The sequence below is a fragment of the Schistocerca piceifrons genome, chromosome 5, assembly GCF_021461385.2.
Source record: "Schistocerca piceifrons isolate TAMUIC-IGC-003096 chromosome 5, iqSchPice1.1, whole genome shotgun sequence".
NCBI classification, from domain to species: domain Eukaryota; kingdom Metazoa; phylum Arthropoda; class Insecta; order Orthoptera; family Acrididae; genus Schistocerca; species Schistocerca piceifrons.
This window is the reverse complement of record NC_060142.1, coordinates 158,124,615-158,152,564: the sequence shown is the minus strand read 5'-3', so window position 1 is coordinate 158,152,564 and position 27,950 is coordinate 158,124,615. Positions and strand designations below refer to the sequence as shown.

General features: G+C 38.6%; 1 protein-coding gene across 2 annotated transcripts in view; it reads right to left on the bottom strand.

The window, feature by feature from the left end:
* Positions 1–383: 383 nt before the first annotated feature.
* The window catches only part of LOC124798531, a 35,873-nt gene continuing 8,306 nt past the window's right edge, over positions 384–27,950 (bottom strand). The window contains exons 1-2 of one of the 2 annotated variants that reach the window (XR_007016949.1): positions 3,352–3,703; positions 912–1,023 (exon numbers count right to left, since the gene is read on the bottom strand). Coding sequence is in view for 1 of the 2 variants with exons in the window: in XM_047261979.1 (XP_047117935.1) it covers positions 786–1,023 (238 nt within the window). In the remaining variant the exon portion in view is untranslated. Of the gene's footprint in view, positions 1,024–3,351; positions 3,704–27,950 lie in introns of those variants that run through there. The other variant, XM_047261979.1, reaches the window with a different exon arrangement.

The following is a 27,950-nucleotide window of genomic DNA, read 5'->3' as shown; positions in this document are numbered from 1 at the left end:
TTTCAAAATCTCATGAATTTTTACTTTGTCTCTTTAATTCAGACTGAACAACTGACCACACTGCTTTTGTCTTATTTCTGTGTTCTCGTATGAACTTATTTGCCATTTTTTTAGCTGCCATTACAACTTTATACTATTTGACATTAAGTAACAAAATCCGGATTTCGGTTTGATTTTAAGTCATTGTGGAGCTCTCTTGTTCCGGCACTAATGTTTATTTAGCACAAATAGAACAGATCACTAACAGCAAAGCTTTATTAAACAACAAAACTGATTTTCACGCTCTTTACAAGACTTAACACAGTTTTTGCACCAATAATTGTACAAATAACAGTTGCATTAAAATATTTAATTTTAACAAGACTGATGAAATGTACACTCAGTTCAGAAGTATCAACATTACTTGATACAGTATTTAATAAATACAGTTATTACTTTATTTCTACATGAAACATTGCCTTGCTTCTACCAATTGAATTATTAAAACATGAAACATGATAGTACAAACATTAAGAATGTTCGTGACAAGTGTAATCACCTATATTTTGGTGCTGGGAGCAAATCAGAAATGAAAGGATCTACAGGAACTTTTTTATTTACTTTTTTTTTTTAACACATTAATACTTCACATAGTATGTTCATAATGGAGTGATTTGATAAAAAAACTGCAGTTAACACCTTAGGTGTTCATACAAAAGTTTTCTTGGAGAAAGCCAGGAATTACTTTTGAGTTGGCTTTTATTGGTGTGAGGGGTCAAACCTTTACACTGCTTTGACCTGGCATTCTACCACAGGTTGTTGGGAAAGCATCCCCTTAAAAAATCAGGAGGATGACTTCTGGCATCTTGCTTGCGTCTGATTTCCGGTGCAATACAATGTCTTGAAGACAGCTTTAGGTTGTCAATTACAGTATTGACTCGGTAACAGCAACGAGTTGATGACAGCACAAATATGGCGATAGAAATGGAGGTCTGCATACTCTTCGGGATCTTGTGATGGTGGTGGTGGTGTACATGCAACAGACTGTACAACACACATTAGTTACATGCTACAGTAAATAACAATGAGGTCCCAGAAGCATTCACAGGCCCACACATTCATACTAAACTGGTGTGAAAGCAACTTTTTTATAATGTGTCACTGACGATTAACATAGCTCAATCAAACTTAACGACCATACATAAAAATTACTACAGTATAATATAGGAGATAAATAACTGAAAGAAATACACAATGAGATGAACAGAAATGATGCTTCCATTCACGGACAATCATTTATGATTTATGATGGTCCCTGGACATTACAAAAAGCAGGACTTGGTTCCTAATAGGGTGTATGATCACCACAGACGGCAATGCATGCTCTGCAATGTACCCCCATGTTGGTCACAAGATTGGTAAGGAGGTCTTTTCCTAGGGCCTTCCATTCCTCCACCAGTGCAGTTGACGACAGCTGGACAGTTGCTGGTACATGTGGACATGCTGTCATAAAACTGGTAGTAAGTCGAGGGAATGGGCAGGCCAGGCCATCTGCCAAATATCCTCTTGTCCTTAGAGCTCTTGCACCTTCACCATTTGTTGCAGGCATGCACACTCATCCATAAAATGAAGTCAAGCTTAATTCACTTCTATAAAGACAAATGTCAGGAAGGAGTAGAGCGTCACGATGATGCTGACAACTAGTGAATGTACTGTGTTAAAAGATTTGGAGACAGCAAGCTCACACAACACCCCTCCCCCAAACCTTAACACCTGGCCCACCAAAACGATCATGTTGAAAAATGTTCGTGGCTGCATTACATGTTCCCAGCTCTTGCCGTATGAGACCGCACATAGTGCACCCAGGAGCATTGTCAGACATGATCATTTTGGTGTTCCAGGTGTCATGGTGTGGGGAGATATAATATTGCATGGGTGTACTGATTTCAAATCTCTGAATACAGTATACTCGTTAGTCAACATCCTTGTGACATTCTACCCCTTCCCAACATTTGTCTTTTCAGGAGCATGTTTGGTCCCGACTTCATTCTTGTGGATGACAATGCAGAACTTCATCAATCAGCACAGATACAGGAGCGCTTGGAACGAGAAGGTATTTGGCGAATAGACTGTACTGCCCATCCCCCTGCCCTAATCCTAGCAATACCAAGACATTTTCCACAACGTACATTAGTAGGAGGAGGAGGAAGGGGGGGGGAGTACTTTCCACCCACCCTTAAAAATTCATTAATTGTTTTTGAATTATATTAACAATTTATACCTTTGTAGAGACATGCTGACGTGTGAGTGGAGTCCAGAACATGAAAGTATCCTTTAGCACACTATTAGCAATATCAATAATGTGCACAAATGACTTTGGAAAAGAAAAAAAATTGAAAAACTCCAAGTTTGGTTCATTGTTGTTGACTTTTACTCTCAACATACCCTTTACAGAGGTACTGATGTATAGGTAAACCCATGAACCTAGAATTATTGAATACAGTATTCATTGAGAAAGTGACGTCTACTAAGATTTAAATTTTTGTGTTTAAGTGTAACTGAAAAATTGAAAACATACATGGAATTTGGTAGAAGAATGCAACAATAAATATTTTTTCATAATTTTAAAGTGTAAAGTAACTGGCTAGATTACAGTATTTTTAGACGGTGAGCATAAAGTAGCCCCCCCCCCTCCCCCCATCAGTATTGTGTGTGTTATTTTCCATCTAGCATGTGTGTGTGTGTGTGTGTGTGTGTGTGTGTGTGTGAGGGGGGGGGGGGCATATTGCAGCACATCTACACAGACCAACGACCATCCTGCAGTTATCAACTGTGCTGGTGTAGGAATGGAATGCCCTACCACAAGAACTCCTTACCAACCTTGTGACCAGCCTGGGAGCACATTGCAGAGCATGCATTGCCATCTGTGATGATCACACAAGTATTATGTTCTACCTTTCGCAGCATCCTGATTTCTGCTCGCAACTCTATACATGTGTCAATTATGATAAATTAACAGTCATTTAAGAATTTTACAAATTTCTTTACTCAAGAAAATGCACTTAATCCTGAACTAAAATCAACCTAATTGCACTTCATAACACAGCACACAGCCTTTTCACTGTAATGAGAACCACAACTGTTCCTGAACGATTTGTGTGTTTATTTGGGGGGGGGTGGGGGGAGGGGAGTGGGTGGGGAGGATGGTGAGGGGCCATGTCAATACCACACTAGTTTACAACTGAGAAAGAAAAACAATTTACAGCACGGAAGACTGTCACCAATTTCTGACTGGAAAAAAAATATCTCAGGGTGTTCCACAAGGATCCAAATTAGTCCCTGTCCTTTTTCTCTTCTATGTTAATGACTTACCATTAAATATCAGCTCCCCATCAATTCTGTTTGCAGATGATACTTCTGTCTTAGTTGAAGATCAGGATTTGGAAAAAATTCCCAAATCTGTGATCAGTATGCTCAATAGCTTAGAAACTTGTTTTCAGCTACCGTATTTACTCGTATCTACGCCGCACTTTTTTTCCAGTTTTTGTAATCCAAAAAACCGCCTGCGGCTTAGAATCGTGTGCAAAGCAAGCGGAAGTTCTGAAAAATGTTCGTGGGTGCCGCCACAACTAACTTCTGTCGTCGAATACATGTAGCGCTACATAGGCATGCTTTGTAGGCACAAAAATAAATACTGACACCAAAACCGCTGCGTCAGTAAACAAAATTAAAACAAAAAGGTGGAAGACGAGCTTTTTTCTCCGCCCCGAGTTTCGACCACTGCATTTTCGTACTTTATCCAATGAAGTAAATACAAATTCCGTATTGTTCATCTTCGAATGTAGCAGCAGCAGCATTTCAATGTACTACGAAAATCCGACTGGCAAGACTGTTTGGGATGTTTGTCAATATGGCCAACTCTACGTTCTGAATTTTTTCCTACCTGTGACAAGAGATCGTTGCTAATAAGAACTTTTATGAATTGTGAATCGCATGCAGTATTCTTTTCACCATAAGAATAATACCGTACGAATATAAACATTTCGCCATGTATTCTTTCGTGTTTGCTGCTACCTCATTTAAATCCTGTCTGCCTAATAAAATACGAAACTAGAGTGAGACAACGCAGCAAACGCGGAAGAATATACATATCATGCCATCTTTATATTCGTATTATTCTTATGCCTAATAGTGATACAGTCAGAAATGAAGCATGGCAATTGACTACATTTTTAAATCTAAGATGACTCTAATTTCTGTGCAGAATGTAACGTACTAAAGAGGCACCTGCAAAGATTTTCAAACGGAGAAAAATTTTCGCTAAACTGTCGTTCAGAACATCTATCATACGCAGTCTATTATTTGGTTCTTGTTAATCATTAGCAAAGAAAGTAGCAGTGAAAGTAACAACAAATACGTCTCTTGCCACTGATTCGCTAATGAGACGATTCCTCTTTTTTTTTTTTTTTTTTTTTTAATTATAAGCGACGGTAGCACACACAAAAGGAAGCCATGCCGCGAGCGGCGACAGGCCGTAAACACGCACTATCAGAATGCAACAAACAATGCATGACACAGTACAGTAATGCATTTTCAGCTTAGAGTGACGTAAACACCTATAACAAAGAAAACGGCACTTATCAGATCAAAGAAAAATAAGCAATCAATTCAAACCAGACAAAGCACGTGAAAAAGGAATCGTACCCGTACAAATAAGGACGGAGCGCCTGACGCATAGCAATGGCTACCTGGCAAAGCGTAACTGCTAATCTTACGACTCGAACCAAACTACTGTAGCTGTATCGTCATTCATTCGATCTAAATTGTGTCTCATATTACAATGGACCAACTTTGTTTCGATTTGGAGATGTGGCCTAAAACTTTTGTCTCCCCTTGAATTTCGAGTCTCAAATTTCAGGTGCGGCTTAGATTCGGGAAATTTTTTTTCCTCGATTTCGAGTCTCATTTTTCAGGTGCGGCTTAGATTTGAGTGCGTCTTAGATTCGAGTAAATACTGTAAATGGGTTGAATCTAAACATATCTAAGGCTCACATGATCCAGTTCAACACCAAACAGTCAAAATGTTGGCAGATTAAGATTTTACACAACAACCAAGATATAGAATAAGTTGACTCAGTCAAATTCTTACGTTTAAATGTAGATAAAAATCTGAGCTGGCAGGCACACATTGAATACCTAGCAAACAAACTGAACAGCTTTGCATTTGCAGTGCAAATATTATCAACTGTAACTGACATGGAAACACAAACAAAGCATATACGAGCTACTTCGAATTCATTATTAGGTACAGTATTGTTTTTGGGATAGCTCTACAAACATAGTGCGGATACTGAAAATACAGAAAAAAATCATTTGAAATATGTGCACTGCAAATCACAAAGAACCATGTCAACCATTATTTAGAAAACTTAAAAAATTACCTCTGCCATCCTTAAAAATATATTAGAAAATTATATTTTTGTACACCAGGCATGAATTATTTGAGCGAGACCATTTTGTCCATTCACATGATACTAGAAACAAAGAAAATTTTATGCTTCCCACCCAATGCCTCAGATTGTATGCCCAGTGACCTCAGTACATGGGAGTGATGAGGATGATGATGAGGTCCCATACTCCGAGGAGTGTGGGGAACACTGCAGGAGACCCGCACCGCTGACTAGGTAAGGTCCTAGCGGAGGTGGTTCGCCATTGCCTTCCTTCGACCGTAATGGGGATGAATGATGATGAAGACAACACAACACCCAGTCATCTCGAGGCAGGGAAAAAATCCCTGACCCCGCTGGGAATCAAACCCAGGACCCCCTGTGCAGGAAGCAAGAACGCTACCGCTAGACCACGAGCTGCGGACCATGGGAGTGAAAATTTGTAATAAATTAAAAGGGAACAAGTTGATGAAGATGAATTTAGGTTCACTTGAAAGGAAGCTAAATGAGGTACTAATACTGAAGTGTTATTACTCAGGGGATGAATTCATGCGGGGAAAACTGGAAATTTGAGCTGGATACATCGCGTTACATATTCCAAGAAATATTCTTATAGTAACACTATTATTTATTAATGAAAAAAATCATTGTAACTGTTTTATCCTCCCCCCCCTCCCCCCAAATGAACCATGGACCTTGCCGTTGGTGGGGAGGGAGATGGGACCTGGATAAACTGAAAGAACCAGAGGTTGTACAGAGTTTCAGGGAGAGCATAAGGGAACAATTGACAGGAATGGGGGAAAGAAATACAGTAGAAGAAGAATGGGTAGCTTTGAGGGATGAAGTAGTGAAGGCAGCAGAGGATCAAGTAGGTAAAAAGACGAGGGCTAGTAGAAATCCTTGGGTAACACAAGAAATATTGAATTTAATTGATGAAAGGAAAAAATATAAAAATGCAATAAATGAAGCAGGCAAAAAGGAATACAAACGTCTCAGAAATGAGATCGACAGGAAGTGCAAAATGGCTAAGCAGGGATGGCTAGAGGACAAATGTAAGGATGTAGAGGCTTATCTCACTAGGGGTAAGATAGATACTGCCTACAGGAAAATTAAAGAGGCCTTTGGAGATAGAGAACCACTTGTATGAACAACAAGAGCTCAGATGGAAACCCAGTTCTAAGCAAAGAAGGGAAAGCAGAAAGGTGGAAGGAGTATATAGAGGGTCTATACAACGGTGATGTACTTGAGGACAATATTATGGAAATGGAAGAGGATGTAGATGAAGATGAAATGGGAGATACGATACTGCGTGAAGAGTTTGACAGAGCACTGAAAGACCTGAGTCGAAACAAGGCCTCCGGAGTAGACAACATTCCATTGGAACTACTGACAGCCTTGGGAGAGCCAGTCCTGACAAAACTCTACCATCTGGTGAGCAAGATGTACAAAACAGGCGAAATACCCTCAGACTTCAAGAAGAATATAATAATTCCAATCCCAAAGAAAGCAGGTGTTGACAGATGTGAAAATTACCGAACAATAAGTTTAATAAGCCACAGCTGCAAAATACTAACACGAATTCTTTACAGACGAATGGAAAAATTAGTAGAAGCCGACCTCAGGGAAGATCAGTTTGGATTCCGTAGAAATACTGGAACACGTGAGGCAATACTGACCTTACGACTTATCTTAGAAGAAAGATTCAGGAAAGGCAAACCTACATTTCTAGCATTTGTAGACTTAGAGAAAGCTTTTGACAATGTTGACTGGAATACGCTCTTTCACATTCTAAAGGTGGCAGGGGTAAAATACAGGGAGCGAAAGGCTATTTACAATTTGTACAGAAACCAGATAGCAGTTATAAGAGTCGAGGGACATGGAAGGGAAGCAGTGGTTGGGAAGGGAGTAAGACAGGGTTGTAGCCTCTCCCCAATGTTATTCAATCTGTATATTGAGCAAGCAGTAAGGGAAACAAAAGAAAAATTTGCAGTAGGTATTAACATCCATGGAGAAGAAATAAAAACTTTGAGGTTCGCCGATGACATTGTAATTCTGTCAGAGACAGCAAAGGACTGGGAAGAGCAGTTGAATGGAATGGACAGTGTCTTGAGAGGAGTATATAAAATGAACATCAACAAAAGCAAAACAAGGATAATGGAATGTAGTCTAATTAAGGCGGGTGATGCTGAGGGAATTAGATTAGGGAATGAGACACTTAAAGTAGTGAAGGAGTTTTGCTATTTGGGGAGCAAAATAACTGATGATGGTCGAAGTAGAGAGGATATAAAATGTAGACTGGCAATGGCAAGGAAAGCGTTTCTGAAGAAGAGAAATTTGTTAACATCGAGTATAGATTTAAGTGTCAGGAAGTCATTTCTGAAAGTATTCATATGGAGTGTAGCCATGTATGGAAGTGAAACATGGATGATAAATAGTTTGGACAAGAAGAGAATAGAAGCTTTCGAAATGTGGTGCTACAGAAGAATGCTGAAGATTAGATGGGTAGATCACATAACTAATGAGGAAGTATTGAATAGGATTGGGGAGAAGAGAAGTTTGTGGCACAACTTGACCAGAAGAAGGGATCGGTTGGTAGGACATGTTCTGAGGCATCAAGGGATCACCAATTTAGTATTGGAGGGCAGCGTGGAGGGTAAAAATCGTAGGGGGAGACCAAGAGATGAATACACTAAGCAGATTCAGAAGGATGTAGGTTGCAGTAGGTACTGGGAGATGAAGAACCTTGCACAGGATAGAGTAGCATGGAGAGCTGCATCAAACCAGTCTCAGGACTGAAGACCACAACAACAACTGTTTTATAAATTTTTTACATTCTCCTGTGCGCAAACCAAATGGATTGCAAATGTATGTCATAGAGATGAATAAAACACTATTCACAAAAAGAACACCTATGCAAGCAGAGCCAGTTAGCTTCTGGCATCTGCACTACTGTTTCTGCCTTTATTTTAATCTATAAAATGTGGCTAGAGTGTGATACTGCCTCCTGCACCTCGTCCCTCCACCGAATACTGGCTGAGGTGACAGACTGATCTGTAGTGTGCCCTGAGGTCTATGTTAGGTTGTCAGGTGGCAGTTTGGTTATAGGTCTGTGAATGCAATATTATGTTCAGCCATATTATGTTCCTGAAGCAACTATGTAGCAATTCTGGATGAGTGGCATGTCGCATTGTCCTACATGCAATATTATGTTCAGCCATATTATGTTCCTGAAGCAACTATGTAGCGATTCTGGATGAGTGGCATGTCGCATTGTCCGACTGGAATTGCCCAAATCTGTCGAAATGCACAATGGACATGAATGGATGCAGGAGATCAGACAGGATGCTTATGTATGTGTCACCTGTCAGAGTCATATCTAGACATATCAGGGGTACCATATCACTCCAACTGAACATGTCCCACACCATTACAGTGCCTCCACCAGCTTGAACATTCCGCAGCTGACATGCAGGGTCTATGGATTCACAAGGTTGTATCTATACCTGTATATGTCCATCCACTCGATACAATTTGAAACAAGACTCTTCTGACCATGCAACATGTTTTCAGTCATCAACAGTCCAATGTCAGTGTTGATGGGCCCAGGTAAGGCGTAAAGCTTTGTGTCATGCAGTCATCAAGGCTAAACAAGTGGGCTTTTGGCTCTGAAAGGCCATATCAATGATGTTTCATTGAATGGTTCGCACACTGACGCTTGTTAATGGCCCAGTATTGAAATCTGCAGCAATTTGCGGATGGGTTGCACTTCTGTCATGTGGAACTATTCTTTTCAGTGATTATTGGACCTGTTCTTGCAGGACTTTTTTCCGGCCGCAGCAAAGTCAGAGATTTGATGTTTTACCAGATTCCTGATATTCCCAGTACACTTGTGGAATGGTCGTACGGGAAAATCCCCACTTCATCGCTACCTTGGAAATGCTGTGTCCCTTCGCTCATGCTCCAATTATAACACCAAATTCAAACTCACTTAAATCTTGATAGCCTGCAATTGTAGCAGCAGTGACCGATCCAACAGCTATGCGAGACGCTCATCATCTTGCATAGCCGTTGCTGACAGCAGTGCTGTATTCTGCCTCTGTATTTGAATACGCATGCCTGTACCATTTTCTTTGGTGTTTCAGTGGATAATATTCTTTTTATTGTGCACAATTTGCACCTAATATCTTAGAATATAAAACATAGTTTCGCACAGCGCCACTATGGATGGCCACTGGTGATTCCTGGGCCATGAACATTGAATCTTCGCTCTAAAGTTTATATTTATTTTTACATATATGAGTGCAACTACTGAAAATGAGGCTCAACTGAAGCTGTCAATACCAGATGTCGGCTTTGTCCTGTGGCATGTAATGCAATACATGTGCAATCAGGAAGAGAAAGAATACTGACTTGCTCTCACTTATAGAATGTAGGTTGTGCTGACAGATTGATCTCTAGTGGAGCCCAAGATATAGATTAGGTTGCAAAGTGACAATTTAGTTGTGAGTTAATGAAGCCAGCGAATGTGGATATAGTATTTTAATTGTGGTGACACGCTATATGATTGACTTGAAAAACTCTGACTTCGTCTCTGTATGACTGCAGGTTATGCACACACAATAAGTAAAAATTAACATAGCAAATTAGTAATGAAATCATGCCAATGGTGGATCGGTGAGACATTGAACTGTTGTGTCTTCCTTGCTAGAAATGCCCCAAATAGAACTCATAATACAATAAATAATCAAATAAACATGTGACCTAGTGTACTAATAAGAAAGCAACACTTAAATAACTCAAAATAAAATCATATATTATGATATCACTTACAGACAGCCCACAATGCTCACATTGCCATAATTCAAAACAGAAAGCCAAGTATGAACAGCCAGGCTTCTCCTAGCTGCTCTCTAAAAAATTTGAAGGCTGCACCTTCTTTTATTGCTCAAGCACTCACATAAAAAATCATTGACATTTATATCAATGTAAATATTGATGAACACAAGTGGAAATATTTTTTTAGAAAGGGGTATTACAATGCTCCATGAATGACTATGATACAATTCGTTGCCTCTTTGTGAGTAGTCATTCGCCCTTCACACAACAGTAATAAAGTTAATATGCACACATTTCTTTTTCTTGTTTGATAAGAACAGATTCAATAAGTGTTCTGTTCAATTATTGTTAAGTCCTTGGCACAGATTTGTCCTATATCACCAAGATATAGGAGCGACACAGTGTCCTGGGACGAGCGTAGATTCCAAACATTCATCAGCTTTTGTTCACAACGTAATGTTGGCTGCGAGTCCATCAGAGACATGGCATAGATGCAGACTGTGATGTCAGATGCTGGTTGTGGCACAGACATGGGTTGTGTGACATTCCAAGGTGGTGCCAGGCCACCTGCTTTTATCTCCTTGGAACATTCACGGTACACGTACACAGTATTGTCTTGCTCATTTTCACCCCAGTGTCTTCTTGTATACATGCAGCAGTGCTGAGGCTCTGTGATTTATGAAACATTCATATTTTGGCATAAGTCTTTTGGAAGGCCACACTTCTATGGTGTTTATACAATTAAAACACTGTACATAGAGAAATACATAGATAATAGATAAATATTTTTTAGATTCAGTTCTTTACAATAGATAACAACATACAGTTATAATGTAAAACTATTTATTTCTCATCATATTCTGCCAACTGTAAAGACTTGGGCATTGTTCACTACAGAAACAACGAAAATTCAGACAAAGCTGAAAGTTCATTCTTTGTTTGTATAACACATTGCTTATCTACAAGGGTTAAAAGGTTGTTGATTTTACATGAATATCAACGTGTCTATAAGTTTTGTTTTCTTGTACACATATTAACATGTACATTTCAAATAGTTAATAATGTGCACTGCACAGACGTCAGGCAGCAATTACATTTTACTGCTAGTGTGCCGTGGCTTAGTTCAGGTGCGACCATCGGACATGGTACACCATGTTTACATGATGTGAAATGTTCTCAATGAGTATTGGTGTTGGAGATGCAGTGTGAATTCCTGTGCATGAGAATCTATCAATGCCCTTTTGGTACCACACCCTCTTCAAGGAAGCAGCTTCAGTTCTTTCCCAAGTAAGTGTACATCTTAGTGTCCAGCAGAATGCTTATTACTTGTCCCTAATGTTCATTTAGCACCCCACCAGGGATCTGGAGTATGCATGACACACTAATTCTCCACCAAAGCTATCACTGTTTATCAGATGCACACCACTAATTTGTCTTTTACTGTAACAGAAATCAATTAATATCTTTCTAATTATGAGTCACACATTTTTGCAAAGTTCCTTTAAAAAATTTCACTCTTTTAGAATACACTGTAGTATCTGCATTTAGTATTCATGTATCATGAATTTAGTATTTCAAGTAATTATATACACATAAAATTTGGCTTAAAGAAAAGTCACTACAACACATCACTACCTAAAAGTTCGTGAGTGCAAAATAGCAAAGTATCTACTATTATAAACGATTCTGTTACAAAACAAACAAATGCTCATCAAAAAGGAGCAATGGAAAGAATCTCTGATTACAAATATCATGCGAGAAGTACACTACCATTCATGTTGGTTAGCCATGTTTTGTGTAAGTGTAATGCTGACGTTTACTTTGTGTATAGCTCAGTACATTATGTACATGTGTGTGATAATGTTGTGTTTAGTTCGTGTGTGGCATACGGTGCAGTGTATCTGTATAGATGTTTTCATCTATTGACAAGCTATTATTCTCTTGCATTTTACTATTTTTGCAGTTTTTTTTTTATCAGTTCATAGTCACCTTTTCCGTTCTTCACAAAAGAACTGTCAAAATATTAAACTGTATTAAGCATACAAAGTATTCAGCAATGTCTAAGTATGATGTGCACCTTTACACTCAGAGGAAACTACCTTATATCTATACAGGCGAAAATACTAGACATTATAACAAACATAGAAAATCTTAAAGTGAGTTGGCACTGCTGCATATCTTCTAATTGATGTATGTGTATATATGCAAACAGATAAATACAGTCCCAGCTATTCAAATTTTTGTGTGGGTACACACCTTGAGGAATGCTAGTGATGACATATGGTCCTTCATAAACTGTTGCCCACTTGCTGTTTTCATTTGAGCTGTGAAGATTTACAGCGAGTCCTGAGTGAAATGTAATTTCCTACTTCATATGTTTTTGTGTTATTAAGATTTTTGTCTTACTGCAATTTTGTAATATGTGCCCGATGTGTGAGTGCAATGAACATGGTTATTACCTTCCTTTGTAGGATTCTGCTTGTCTTGGAAATTTTGGAAGAGGGTATACCCATTAGTTGCTTTCTCTGAAATTCAACGTAAAGTCTGCGAAAGTTTATTGTTTGTCATAAATAGGAACATAGTTTACTACATGTGCAAACAGATCAAGATATTGCATCCTTTGTGTATGTTGGATATAAGTGAAAATGCACATGAACCTGCTTAATTCATGAAACACCCATTTAAGGGGATTTGCTTGTGGGTTAAAGCAGGATATTAAAATTATTTGTATGCCATTATCTTGCATAAATCATCTCCATTTTTATCCAGTGAAGTAAGGTGCATTGTCTATGAGCAGTGACATGGGTTTCCATACTGTGAGAAAGTAATCATTTAAGATTCTTTTCATAATTACTGCAGTGTATAGCTTTAAAAAGTTGGAAAAATGTAATATAATGCAATAACATATTTCATACCTCCACAGGCTGTTGGATGTCGATCAGTAATATAAAAAGCCACAATTTCAAGTGGTTTACTTGACACATTGAGTGCAATTCAGTCTCACTAGTTTTGTTGTTGGATTTTGCTTTGTGACAGATGAACCAAGTGCTTACTAATCAATGTACTTTTCATCACATATTGTGAAAGCAGCAAAATAAGTTTCACAGCACACTTTCAGGAACCGTAGTTTCCACAGACATGATCTACACAAAATAAGTTTATCTACATTTTCAAAGAGAATGTATACACACCAAGTGTCTGCATTAGGATGTCTTCTATAGAACAGTACATCACTGTGCAAAGTGTAGTATTGTTTCATACTAACTGTGTTTTCTGTTTTATCCGTATACTCACCTTCTGCCACTGTCGATTTGCATCTTGTAATTCTTTCCTGTTTCTGCACATGTCAGTATAGTATGCTCAGTAGTATTTGTCTTTCATGAGTAATATGTTACAGTCTGTTACTTGTTTTAGATTTTCTGCATTTTTGGTAAACCCTTGTGGCAGTTTAGATAATGTGTCAGCTACAGTGTTTGCTTTCTCTGCTACCTGAATTACTCCAAATGAGTATTATTGTAACAACAATGCCCAACACACTATATGCAGGTGTAATACTTTGCACATCAAAAACTCAAAGCTTGGTGATCAGTATATACCTTTACATTTTTACCATAAGTGTAGTAATAGAACTATTTGAATGCCCTCAATATTGCTCGTGTTTCTAATTCTGTTGCTGAATGAGGATTCAGTGTGTTCTACTTGAAAAGCTAATCACTTTTACTTCACACTTACCGTGTTCTTGATCAATTTGAAACACACATGAGCGTAAACCTGTGTTTGAGGTACCTGTAGAGGCACAAAATTTTTTGCTCACATGAAGATGACATAAGATACTTGAATTAACTAATGCTTCTTTGATTGCATTAAAGTCATTGGTACATTTCCTGTGTTCAGAGCTGTAAGGCATTCTTCTTAAGTAAACCTAGTAATGCTGTGGTACTTAACAATTTGTTTGGAATGAAAGAACGAAAGAAAGAATAGATTGAAAAATCAGCCAAATATCTCTGAAGGAGATATTTTTACAAACATCGAACCCATGGTCAAGGGATAATAAACCTTTATTTGCAACTGGTTGGCTGATTTTTCAATCTGTTCTGAATTACACAGTTGCTCTTTTGCAGCCATATTTAAGACTGAAAGAAAGAGCAGAGTTCTGAGAATGCCTTTTACTGCTTCTTGCTGTTTGAATATGACAGCACTAATTTTATCGGGATCTGGTTGTATCCCTTAGGAAGATAATTATGTTTCTAAAAATTTGATCTCCTCTCTTGCAAACTTAGATTTTTGTAAATTTACTGTTACTTCTGCTTGTGAAAACTTCTCTAGCATTCTTTCTAGAATGAGTAAGTGTTCTTTCCAAGAGTCTCTTGCTGTGAGAATGCTGTCAATATACAGTGTTACATGATCTTAACAGTTATAGACCTTGTACTATGTCTACACATGTGATGGACACTCCAGAACTAACATTAAGGTAGCATGCAAAACTGATAATTTCTACTATGACAAAAGAGTGTATGCTTCTGGTGTTAATTTAACCTGCCTGTATGAACTTTTTAAATCACTACTTGGAAAGTATATGACACCATGGAATTTTTATAACTGCTCATCAAGGTTTTCAGCTCTTGCGCATAGAGGTGCAATTATTTTATTTATGGCTTATGCATCTAACATGAGACAAATACTTCCATTAGACTTGGTTACTGCTAACACTGAACTGCAGTATGGTGACATAGATGTTTCAATTATTTTCCATTCTAACATCTACTTGATCTCCTCTCCCACTGCTGCTCATTTTGCCCAGGAGATCATATACATGTGGCAAAATATATCATGGGGGCAAACTTCCCTATTTTAAATGCAGGTTTTAATAACACCCGGTTTTTGTGTAAATAACTATAAATATTGTAGCAGTAGATCATGTAACTTACATAGTTTTTCCTTTGTAATTGCTGTAGATTCTATCACTTTATTGCCTATGAGTTCCTTTAAGTCTGATGTTTCATTATTGAGAATGGGGCGACTGACGTTATAACTGTTGTCATTGCCTAAGAATTATATACTACCTCTGGCAATATTTAACTATTTTTGTGTCCAGAATTACTTCAATCTTGTCGACATTGTGCTTCAAGAAACATTTTCCTAAGGAGAGATCAATTATTGCATCTTTCTCACTCAGAAAATCTGTGCTATCAGGCAGTCAGTAACTAAATGATCGATTACCAGAAACAGGCACTCTATCGCTTCATTACCCAGCTCAATTGTCACAAACCCTGCATCCTAACACCAACAGCACTCATGTTTCGGCATTTCTGGACAGGAAAAATATGGAGTAGGGCCTAGTTCCTTCATTCTTTTATACAAATTGTATGATACAGTACATACTGCTGCTCTTGTATCTATAACAACTGCGGTTGGTACACCACCCACAATAGCTTGTGCTGTGGCTTGTATCACTTAATTCTTTGGATCATGACATTTTGTTTTCTTCTCTTAACTTGCCACAAAGATCCTTGTTTTTGTTGTACCTTAATAAGAATACAGGAACTGTCTGATTATTACCTGGTTTATTATGGTTCTGTTTACTAGCTTGCAACAGGGAGTTGCCGCCCCCCCCCCTCCCCCCACCATATGATCTCAGTTAAAGCTTATGATGTGTTGTACTGTGCCCGTTTAGTGATGCTTATTTATTACAAGCTGTAGATTGGTAACATTGTCTGCTGCAGTTTGGACTGTAGCATCGTATATCGTTTGATTGTTATTTTTTGTTTATGCATTACCCATAACATGGTCAAGTTGTTGTAATGCAAGTAATAGTATGGCTGATACCAGCAATCATTTCTTTCTTCTCTTGTAGTTAGACTGGCCATGAGTTAGTTTCTATATCACAATCATTTAACAACAAAATTTTTTGAACTCCATTTCGGATCAGAACAGTCGGCTGTTTGTGTTTGAGAAAATGTCGTGGAACATGAAAACGTGTGAAATTTTCATTATTGTCCCCAAATTACACAATAGGTGGTACAACAGTGTCTTGCTATGCTATTTGTCATGCTTGTTACACAGCCAGTTAATGTCATGTACATTGTTATCATAGCATGAAGTTACTGAAAAAACAAGTACTGCACCCAGATCATAGGGTGATTTTAGAAGAGAGACACATCTGTATAACATATTACTATAGTGCTTGGTTTCAAAATGGTCTTTCTTGTTTCCTAAAACATTACTGAAATTTGGATACATGTTGTCGAATAGGGATAAGTGAGGACTTGTACTAAATGCATCGAAATTCAAATTCAATTCATCTTGAATTGCGTTCATGATCAATGTGAGGTACTATTAATGTTCCTTTGGCTTGTGTTAACTTCTGTTTTTAAGAATTTTTTATTTTTTGTCCACTGTGTGCATTATTGTCATCTGCTATTGAGTGCAAACTATTATATATTTAAATGAACTCTGTACATACAAACTTATAATAAAGCTTCATTTACTGCATCTCACTACAGGTTATTGGCCCAGATACAAAGGTCTGTTTTTCATAGTAGTGACAGGGTTTTTTGGTGATGTCACGAGTAACACCAAATATGAAGTTAGCAGGGTAGTGTTGGCATGGCTCAACGGAACAGTCTATGCATCAGTGTTTGAAGTTGTCTTGAAGGGACAACTGGACAGTGTGGCTATTCCAAATTGAAGTGATATTCAGAGGAAAGGGCTTTTTAGATATTGTCAGTGGCGTAACTATTAATCTTCAGAAAAAGAAAGAAGCAGCAGAAAAACCATAGATGGAAAAGGACGCAAAAGCATACGAACTTATTGTGACGCAGATGGAGGTAGTGCCACTCACTCATCTACTTTCATGTATGATGTCAGCTGGCATGTGGACTAAACTGAAGACTGTGTATGAGGAAGTCTCTGCAGTGAGCATTCACCTACTTCAGCAAAAGTTGCTCTTGCTCCAATCTGGTAATGAGTCGGTGGTTACAGTTATGTCAAAAATAGAAGTCAACACTAAATTGAAGCAAGCAGGTGAATCACTTTCAGAGAAAATGGTGATAACCAAGATGTTGATGCCATTGCCAGAGAGATATAAATGTTTCCTTTCCATGCAACATGGAAGTCTGTCCTCTTTGAGAAGCAAACATTTAACACTTAACTTTAAATTGCTTATTGAGGAACAGAGAAATTATGATCAGCTGGAGGTAGCTTTGGTCAGTGTAAGCAAGCAGCAAAAAATTACCTGTTATGATTCTCGTAAGGAGGGCCATTTTATAAAGGATTGCAAAAATAAAGCGAAAAGAGAAGTTGCAGATGTCATAAAAGAGGTCATCTGGAGTCAGATTGCAGGTTGTTGAAGTCCAAGGAAGGTAAAAAGGCTCAGAATGTAAATGCCTTTATGTGTATGAGGTAAGGAGTTGACCTAGAAGATTACTGGTTCATGGATACGGGTGCTAGTGAGCATATGTGCAATAAGGGAGAATTGTTTAAGAAAGCGGACAGTGTGCAGAACTCCATGTAAGTTCCTGTGGGTGAGGGTAAACTTGATGTGCGGTACTGTGAAACTGTATGCATGGAAAGGGGTTAAATTTATCAAAACAGTACTTAGTGGAGTGCTTTTTGTGACTGAATTGAAATTCAATCTGTTTCCAGTAGGAACTGTGTTGGACAAAGGTATGTGTTTACTGTAAAACAAGGAACAATGTGCATTCTTGAACAGTAAAGATAAAATTCGTGCATTATCCAAAAGTTTCAATAGCATGTATGTTGTTTTTCCTAAACAGAATGCAAATCAGAACTGTCAATGGTTACTCTGGTGTGTACAGATAAAACCCTCTCTATGGCGACAGTAATGACACTAGGCAGCTTTCATCAGTCAGTACTGGTAGTGGTCTGGTAAATTTGTCTCAGCGTATTGAAAACTTGAGTGTTTGGCATAAAAAATTGTGCTACTCAACGTATTGAAAACTTGAGTGTTTGGCATAAAAAATTGTGCTATCACAACATAACACGTGTGAGAGAGTTCTTGTCATGTAAACGAGTGGAGTTTGTTTATTAATTTGTCACTTGTGGAGAGTGTTTGGTGGGTAAACATCATCATTTGCCTTTCCCTGTTGGTTCATCATGAGCTAACGCCCCACTTGAACTGGGTCATGCAGGTGTCTGTGGATGATAGAAACGCTTTCTCTTGGACGAGTGAGATATTTTTTGTTTTTGAAGGAGAACTACTTGTGTAATCACAAAGTATTCTTTATGAAACAGAAGGGCGAAGTCAAAGGCCTGATCAAGAATTCTACTGCAAAATCTGAGAGCGAAACTAGTATCAAAATTAAAGTTCTAAGGAGTGATCATAGACTGGAGTTCATGAATACTGACTTAGGTACATTTTTGAGTGAGAATGGCATAAGCCATGAAAGAAGCACTGTGTACACATCACAGCAAACTGGAAGAGTTGAAAGGGAAAGTGCACCTTGATTGAAGCTGCTTTTTCAATGATTTCAGGAACGCCCAAAAATTTCTGGTTGAAGCAGTTAACAAACAGGCTTACGCAATAAGGTGAACTGGTCCAAGTCCTGTCAGAGGTAGAACTCTTTTTGAAGCCTTGTACTTGTATGGCAGGGAATTATCCTTATTAGATTTAAAAATATTATGTTTTCATCTGTCTGTCCTAAAAAAATGAATAAATATAATAAAATTAACCCCCAAAAGTAGATATGTTTATTTATAGGTCATGATAATGATGTGAAGGGTTCAGAATCTGTACACTTCCCAAAAAGGAAATTGAGGTGCAACAAGATGTAGTTTTCTTGCCACAAGCAGCATCTGAAAGGGAGAAGGAAACTGACCTAATAGAATCAGATACTACTTGTTGTGATGAAGAGAATGTGGCTAAAATTTCATAATTACATGGGCAGACAGAAGAAATAAAGATTGAGGCTGTAGAAGTCAGCTTAAATAAGAACAAGAAATCAGTGAATACAGAGAAGTTTCGTTTGAAGATGCAGAGGAAGATGTAGATGATAAGGATGTGAGGACATAAAATCTGAGACCAAATTACTTAGAGGATTACAAGTTGGGCCAGTTGACTGCAGTGAATGACAACTCCAAAACCTACACTAAAGTGATTTTTTTACTGATGCTGAAAACTGGAAAGATGCCATAATAAGAAAGCTACAAACAGACACAAAGTGGGTTTTTAGTCAGATAAGAGTTGAGGAAAGTAATGCTGTTTATTGCAAAGCTGGTCTTGTAGCTAAAGGTTTACAACATCTACATCTATACTCTGCAAACCACCGCGAGGTGCATGGCAGATGGTTGACTTATTCAGAAACATACTGTCCAATAGCAAAATTAACTTCGGTCAATCTTTCCTTTCCTTTCTTTTTTTTTTTAATGAGAATAACTTTCCCATCCAGCAACTGAATGTTTGTAGGCATTTTCTCTATGGAGAGAGAATTGGAGACTTTTATATTAAATTACCTACTGGATGTTGCATTAAATGAATGGTCAAGTTTGTACCTTAGAATGACTGTATGGTTTAAAGGAATTGGAATTCTACACAGTAATAACTGGCTTAGGATTTGCAAGAAGTGATTTTGAGCATTCCTTGTATGTATGTAAAAAAAAAAAAAGAAAAAAAAAATGCTTGTATACACTGATGACCTGCTGATAGCGCCAACTTCTGAGAGTGAAATTAACAATTTAAAACTGTTATTAAGTGATAACTTTAAAACGAAGGATTTAGGTCTGATTTGGAACTATTTGGGAATGAATATTGTTCAAAATTTAAGGGATCGCACTGTTACTATTTGTCAAAATACCTACCTTGAAAAAGTAGCAGAGTTTTTGATATGTTCGAAACTTAATTCTATTTCAGCTCCCATGGAGAAAAATTTTGATCACAGTGTGTTAAGAAGAGAAAAATTTGAAAATGAAGGCATTGAGAAAAGATGTAGACAGTTAATGTCATGTTAGATTCCAGTCCACATATACGTGTAGCAATAAGTATTCTAAGCACATACCAATCATATGCAAGTCTGGACACCCTTATCCAGCAAATGCAACGTAACGGACTTCAGAGTAACCACTATGGGATTACCTTGACACTCATCAATGAAGACATTCTGTGTAATTCAGACAATAAAACATCATATTTGGTATTTCAGATAAGGTTGGCTAATGGTTCAAAAGATGGCATTTTTTTATACCAAGAAGAACTAGTCTTCAGTATAGGCACCATTAAGCTAGGATCCACAACTGCCACATGGTCTCAGGGATTTATCAAATTAAGTGTAATGATTGCCAATGCCTCTACATCAGTCAGACAGGGCACACTTTTCACATCCAATACAAAGAACATCATCTACTTTACCTAGTCATCTGAAAGCTAATGGGCACTATTGGTGACACAAATACTAATCTGAGTATCATACAATGGAAAATAGAGGATGGAATGTAACAATATTATGAAAAAGAAAGCTGCTACTCACCATAGAGCAGAGATGCGGAGTCGCAGATAGGCACATCAAAAAGACTGTCGTAATATAAGCTTCTGGCCAACAAGGCCTTAACTTCAACAGCTTCTCCCACATTCGCTTCACCTGATTCTACCCAACCCAATAAACCATCTTCCTAGATGTTGACCTCCACCTCAAGGATAGCTACAACACTACCTCTGTCCATATCAAACCTACTAATCACATGCAATACCTCCACTTCGACAGCTGCCACCCATTCCATACCAAGAAGTCCCTTCCATACAGCATAGGCACCCATGGTCGTCGAATCTGCAGTGATGAGCGGTCCCTCTCAAAATATACCGAGGGTCTCACTGAGGCCTTCACAGACCATAATTATCCTTCCAAACTTGTACAAAAACAAATCCATGCCATACCTTTCCAGTCTCCCACAAACTCCCAAAGTCTCACCATCCGGCCACAGAGGAACATTCCCCTATTAACTCAGTACCACCCAGGACTGGAGCAACTGAATTACATTCTCCACTGGGGTGCCAACTACCTCTCGCCATCCTGAAACAAGAAATGTCCTGCCCACTATCCTTCCCACCCCTCCCACAGTTGTACCTTGCCGTCCACCGAACCTATAAAATATACTCATCCATCCCCACACAACCCTGGCTCCCAGCCCCTTACCTCATGGCTCATTTTCCTGTAATAGACCTAGATGCAAGACCTGTCCCATACATCCTCCCACCACCACCCACTTCAGTCCGGTCACAAAAATCACCTATCCAATGAAAGGCAGGGCGACCTGTGAAACAAGTTATGAAATTTACAAGCTAAGATGCAACCACTGTGCTGCATTCTACGTAGGCATGACAACAAACACACTGTCTGTCCGCATGAATGGCACCAACAAAATGTGGCCAAGAAACAAGTGTACAGCCCTGTTGCTGAGCATGCTGCCCAACACATCCTTCATTTCAATGACAGCTTCACAGCCTGTGCCATATGGATCCTTTCCACCAACACCAGATTTCCTGAATTGTGCAGGTGGGAACTCTCCCTGTAATATACACTACATTCCCATAACCCTCCTGGCTTCAACCTTCGTTAGTCATTTTCCACACGCATCCAGCCCTTTCCCTGCTCCCATTCCAGTACTACACAGCCCCCATTCCACCAATGTACCCACTCTTTTTACTTCTCTCCTTTTCCACTACCCCCCCCCCCCCAACCTCTCCCCTGCCCTCCATCAACCTTCCAACTGCACCTGTATGCCCTACCCCCTCTGTCTTGTCCTTGCACTCTCCCCAGTAGCTCTCCAGTTACCCAATCATATCCTTTTCTATCCCTCTCCCTCCCCACCCCAGCCTCCTCCTTATCCCCACCCAGCTGCCACTCTCATCATGCACTGCATGCTGCTTCCAGTGTGGCTTCAGCTGCCAGAGGCTGCAGTTTTTGTGTGAGTGTGTTTCGTCTATTTTTTACAAAGGCCTTGTTGACCGAAAGCTTATATTGTGACAGACTAATTTGAGTATCCTTCATCAGCATAAAGGCTGTGTCCTTATTTATTAGAGGAAATAGAAATTATGCATGCTTAAGTAAGAACTCTTCATCTAAAATTAATGAGTAAACCACACCAATATTACCCTCAGACTTTCCTCTCAAACGATTTGTATTTCTCTTTTTATCCCTTTAATTTTAGTCATCTAATTGATACCATTTTTCCTTTGTGGATACTTAATGTTGCAATGTTTATCTAATTTTTATCCAGCTTTCCCCTAATGGTTCACTCGTGGCTTTTTTATATTTTTTTAAATTTCTGAATTTTATCTTTTATATTGTTTTTAACTTATAGGTGGGCACACTAACTATTTATGCCAAATACATAACTTTCACTTTATTTTAATATTGTGATGATGTACGTTTAACCATCTTCTATTTACTTATATATTACTTTCACAGTTTGTTAATGTTCAGGCTAGTCAGTCACCACCAACACTGTTTGCCTCAAGACAGCTTCACTTTCCCTCGCAATATGACGATTGCTAGCTTTTGTCCGCGGCTCCCTGCAACCATTGCATCATGCTATAGGGTCATTCCATGTCAAGTCACCCAGGCCTTGACACCAACCATGTCAGATTTTGATGAGACTTGGTACAATTACTTCTTTTATCATCCTGAAAGCACTTGTAAAATTTTTTTGCTCTATCTCTTATATTTTTTTTATATAAATTTTTAAAGTTTTTAGATTTGGCTTTGTTTCAGCAGTCGGAAATTGTAACTTAAACATGTCCTCACAACTAAAAAAATTTGTATATTAAAGAATACTCAAGATATCAGTATGAAATTTTGGAATAAGTTTGTGTATTATATCTAAATGTTAAAAAAAATTACCATGAAGATATATTAAATTCTTCCAAATGAAAAAAAAATTTATAAGTTTTTTTTTTTAGCTAACGGATGTTTAGTTTTACAAAAACTGCAATATCTAGAGTCTCAGACCTGATAGAAAGCTCAAATTTGTTTTAAAATACTCTTAATTGTATAGGCTATTAGATAAAAGAAAAATTATGTTGGCTTTTTAACCTGTTTAATAGTTATCTAATTTTTAAAATAATAATAATTATATTTTAAAAATAAAAAAATGCCAAGTGACTTAGACACCGAAAATAAGTTTTTGTCTTCTTGGAGTAACAATGTACACTTGGATTTTGTATTGTTACTCCTGTGTTTTGAAGTGCAAAATTATTACAGTGTTAAATAGTGCTTGGATAGTATTTTATTAAGTTTATTCGAACTCTCAGTAAGTACTGTTGCTTAGTTTACAGAGATTCTTTTCCAATATCCTATAAAAGTAACCAGAACAGTAATCAGACCAAAAGTGAAATCAGTATGTCAGCTATTCAAACCTGTAGTGTAGGGTTATTTAAAAAATCTGACTGTTTCCAAACAACCTACACACCTTCAAAAAAGTTACAACCGGTATCAGAATTGAGTGAGGAAGAAAAAGATTTGATCCACTTACGATCTGGAATTAATCTGTGTGAATTTAAGAATATATGTTCATACCACAGCTACTACTTTTTAAATGTTTTTGAAAAGTATCAAACAACATGTGTAGACCCACTAAAAAAACACAAAAAGCCCATCAAAAAATCGTTGAGAAGTGTAGGCTTGGATCTTTCTAAACAATTACTGACAAAAAATATTAGCATAATACCTGGACAAAAGCTTTGCTCAACATGCCGTAACTTTTGTGAGGAAAAATTAAGAGTTGAAGTCAATGAAAGTGAAACACATGATGAAGTCATGGTTGAATTAGAATCATTGGAATCCAGAAATGAATCTCTCGTACAAACAAACATTGCTCTTGATAATTTAGGTTTAACACCGATAAAGCTTCATGGCTTGTCAGAACAAAGTAAAGGGTCTTATTTTAAAAGGAAGGTTAGCAGTATTGAAAAGACTGCAAAAAAGGCGGTTTCAAAAGCATTAAAATATGATGCACCAAGTTCTGATGATGACGAAGAAGATAAAAGTGTGGTTGAGAAAGCAAAGGATTTTGATGTAATGATTTCTCTTATGAAAGAGAAGATTTCATCTGTTGGGAGGTCTAGAAAAATCCAGATTCTGACCTTGGCTCCAGATTCTTGGACTCGAAATAAACTGATGAAAGAATTTAATGTAAGTGAGTACATGGTGCGACAAGCTAGAAAGCTAAAATCTGAAAAGGGTATTTTGGAAACTCCTGGTCCAAAAAAAGGTAAAACTCTTTCTGAAAATACAGTAAGACTTGTAACAGATTTTTATGAAAAGGATGAAAGTTCCAGAGTGCTACCTGGAACAAAAGACAAAGTAAGTGTTAAAAAAAATGTGTATATGCAAAAAAGACTCATTTTGTGTAACTTGAGAGAACTCTATTATTCTTTCAAATGGGAGAATCCCGAGGTAGAAGTAGGATTTTCAAAATATTGTTTCTTGAGACCTAAATGTGTATCCTTGCTGGTGCTGCAGGCACACACACTGTATGTGTATGCAGTATCCACCAGAATGTTACACTATTACTAGATGCTGTGAAAATTGAAGAATCTTATAAAGACCTAATTAAGATGCTTGTGTGCAACACAGAAAACCAAAACTGCATGCTACATCATTGCAACAGCTGTCCTGCAAATACTGCACTAACAGAGTGCTTAACTGAAAAACTAAGTGAAGATTATGATTTACACTCCTGGAAATTGAAATAAGAACACCGTGAATTCATTGTCCCAGGAAGGGGAAACTTTATTGACACATTCCTGGGGTCAGATACATCACATGATCACACTGACAGAACCACAGGCACATAGACACAGGCAACAGAGCATGCACAATGTCGGCACTAGTACAATGTATATCCACCTTTCGCAGCAATGCAGGCTGCTATTCTCCCATGGAGACGATCGTAGAGATGCTGGATGTAGTCCTGTGGAGTGGCTTGCCATGCCATTTCCACCTGGCGCCTCAGTTGGACCAGCGTTCGTGCTGGACGTGCAGACCGCGTGAGACGACGCTTCATCCAGTCCCAAACATGCTCAATGGGGGACAGATCCGGAGATCTTGCTGGCCAGAGTAGTTGACTTACACCTTCTAGAGCACGTTGGGTGGCACGGGATACATGCGGACGTGCATTGTCCTGTTGGAACAGCAAGTTCCCTTGCCGGTCTAGGAATGGTAGAACGATGGGTTCGATGACGGTTTGGATGTACCGTGCACTATTCAGTGTCCCCTCGACGATCACCAGTGGTGTACGGCCAGTGTAGGAGATCGCTCCCCACACCATGATGCCGGGTGTTGGCCCTGTGTGCCTCGGTCGTATGCAGTCCTGATTGTGGCGCTCACCTGCACGGCGCCAAACACGCATACGACCATCATTGGCACCAAGGCAGAAGTGACTCTCATCGCTGAAGACGACACGTCTCCATTTGTCCCTCCATTCACGCCTGTCGTGACACCACTGGAGGCGGGCTGCACGATGTTGGGGCGTGAGCGGAAGACGGCCTAACGGTGTGCGGGACCGTAGCCCAGCTTCATGGAGACGGTTGCGAATGGTCCTCGCCGGTACCCCAGGAGCAACAGTGTCCCTAATTTGCTGGGAAGTGGCGGTGCGGTCCCCTACGGCACTGCGTAGGATCCTACGGTCTTGGCGTGCATTCGTGCGTCGCTGCGGTCCGGTCCCAGGTCGACGGGCACGTGCACCTTCCGCCGACCACTGGCGACAACATCGATGTACTGAGGATACCTCACGCCCCACGTGTTGAGCAATTCGGCGGTACGTCCACCCGGCCTCCCGCATGCCCACTATATGCCCTCGCTCAAAGTCCGTCAACTGCACATACGGTTCACGTCCACGCTGTCGCGGCATGTTACCAGTGTTAAAGACTGCGATGGAGCTCCGTATGCCACGGCAAACTGGCTGACACTGACGGCGGCGGTGCACAAATGCTGCGCAGCTAGCGCCATTCGACGGCCAACACCGCGGTTCCTGGTGTGCCCGCTGTGCCGTGCGTGTGATCATTGCTTGTACAGCCCTCTCGCAGTGTCCGGAGCAAGTATGGTGGGTCTGTGTCAATGTGTTCTTTTTTCCATTTCCAGGAGTGTAGAAGAAGAAATTGTAATCAGTCAGTGGGTTAACACAGACAGGGCAGAAATGATCAAACAGTCTATCAGTGTTGAAGACTACATTTCTTTATTGGTTAGGTCATTGGAAAAGCTCACCCCACACTCGTTTATAGCAAAATCCCAATCAGCAGATTGAAAGAAGACCCACCACCCAAAACAGCAATTATTGTGATGGATTTCAGTGAAAATTATTCCTTTGTTATACAAAATGAGATCCAAAGTTACCACTGGAATAGAGGTGGTTGTACTCTACACCCAGTTGGAGTTTTTCTAAGAAATGAGGAAAACGATGTTTTTGTTTCCAACCACTGTTTTATCAGTGATGACCAAGAACATGACACTGGTTTTGTTAACTTTGTACAAAAAGAAATTACAAAGTGGCTGTCATTACATCATACTGACATTAACTCAGTTCACTACTTTACAGATGGTTGTGCTGGGCAGTACAAAAATAGAAACAGTTTTAAAAATTTGACTGAACACTTGAGAGACTTTAATTTGAAGGCCCAACACTCTTTTTTTGCAACAAGTCATGGGAAGCCAATTTGTGATGGCCTAGGAGGAACTATTAAAAGAATTTTAAGGAAAGCCAGTATACAGCTTTCAGACAAAGAATAAATAATGACAGCAATCGATGTGTATAAGTTTTGTGAAAAAAATATTGAAAACATTCATTTTCACTTTATTGACAAAACAGAAGCTGACTTGCTACGGTTAAAACTAGAAAAACGTTTTTCAGCAACCCGAACCATTCCTGGAACTAGAAGTTTTCATAACTTCAAACCACTTCCAACAAACAACCTTGAAATTAGAAGGACTACAGATAGTGTAAAACCCTCCTTAGTCTTTTCTTTCCATTCTTCTTCTGATTGGGTTCGTGTTGAACCATCCATAAATTGCTATGTGGCTGCAAATTATGATGGTAACTGGTACTTTGGACTGGTAAAAACAATATTCAATGATGAAAAAGATGCAGAAATTCTATTTCTACATCCTTCAGGACCCGGTGCATCATTTTATTGGCCTGAAAGAGAAGATTCCTGCATAGTGCCTTTGGAGCACATAGTCTGTGTAGTAGACGCACCTCAATCAAGCGGCACTGGGAGAATGTATTACTTCAAAAAAGACTGTATCAAAAGAACTGAAAGCTCTTGGATGAAGTGGAAAAACAGTTTGAATCAGCATTAATGTTTATTAAAAAGACAAAATTACTCAAAAAATTCAATGTTTCAAGCAATCAGTTGGGTTATACATAAGTGTCGTAAGTAAACTATCTTTGTACATAATTCTAATGTAATCTACTATAATTAATAAACATGTTAAAAAGCTATCATTATTTTTATCAAGTAGCCTATATGTTTAAGAGTAAATTAAAACAAATTTGAGCATTCTATCAGGTCTGAGACTCGAGATATTGCAATTCTTATAAAACAAAACATCCGTTAAAAAAAAGAAAAAAAATACATATATATATTTTTTTTCATAGAAAATATTAATATATTTTGATAGCATCATTTTTATCTTCAAATATGTATAATAAATAAACTTGCTGCAAAAATTCAAGATGTTA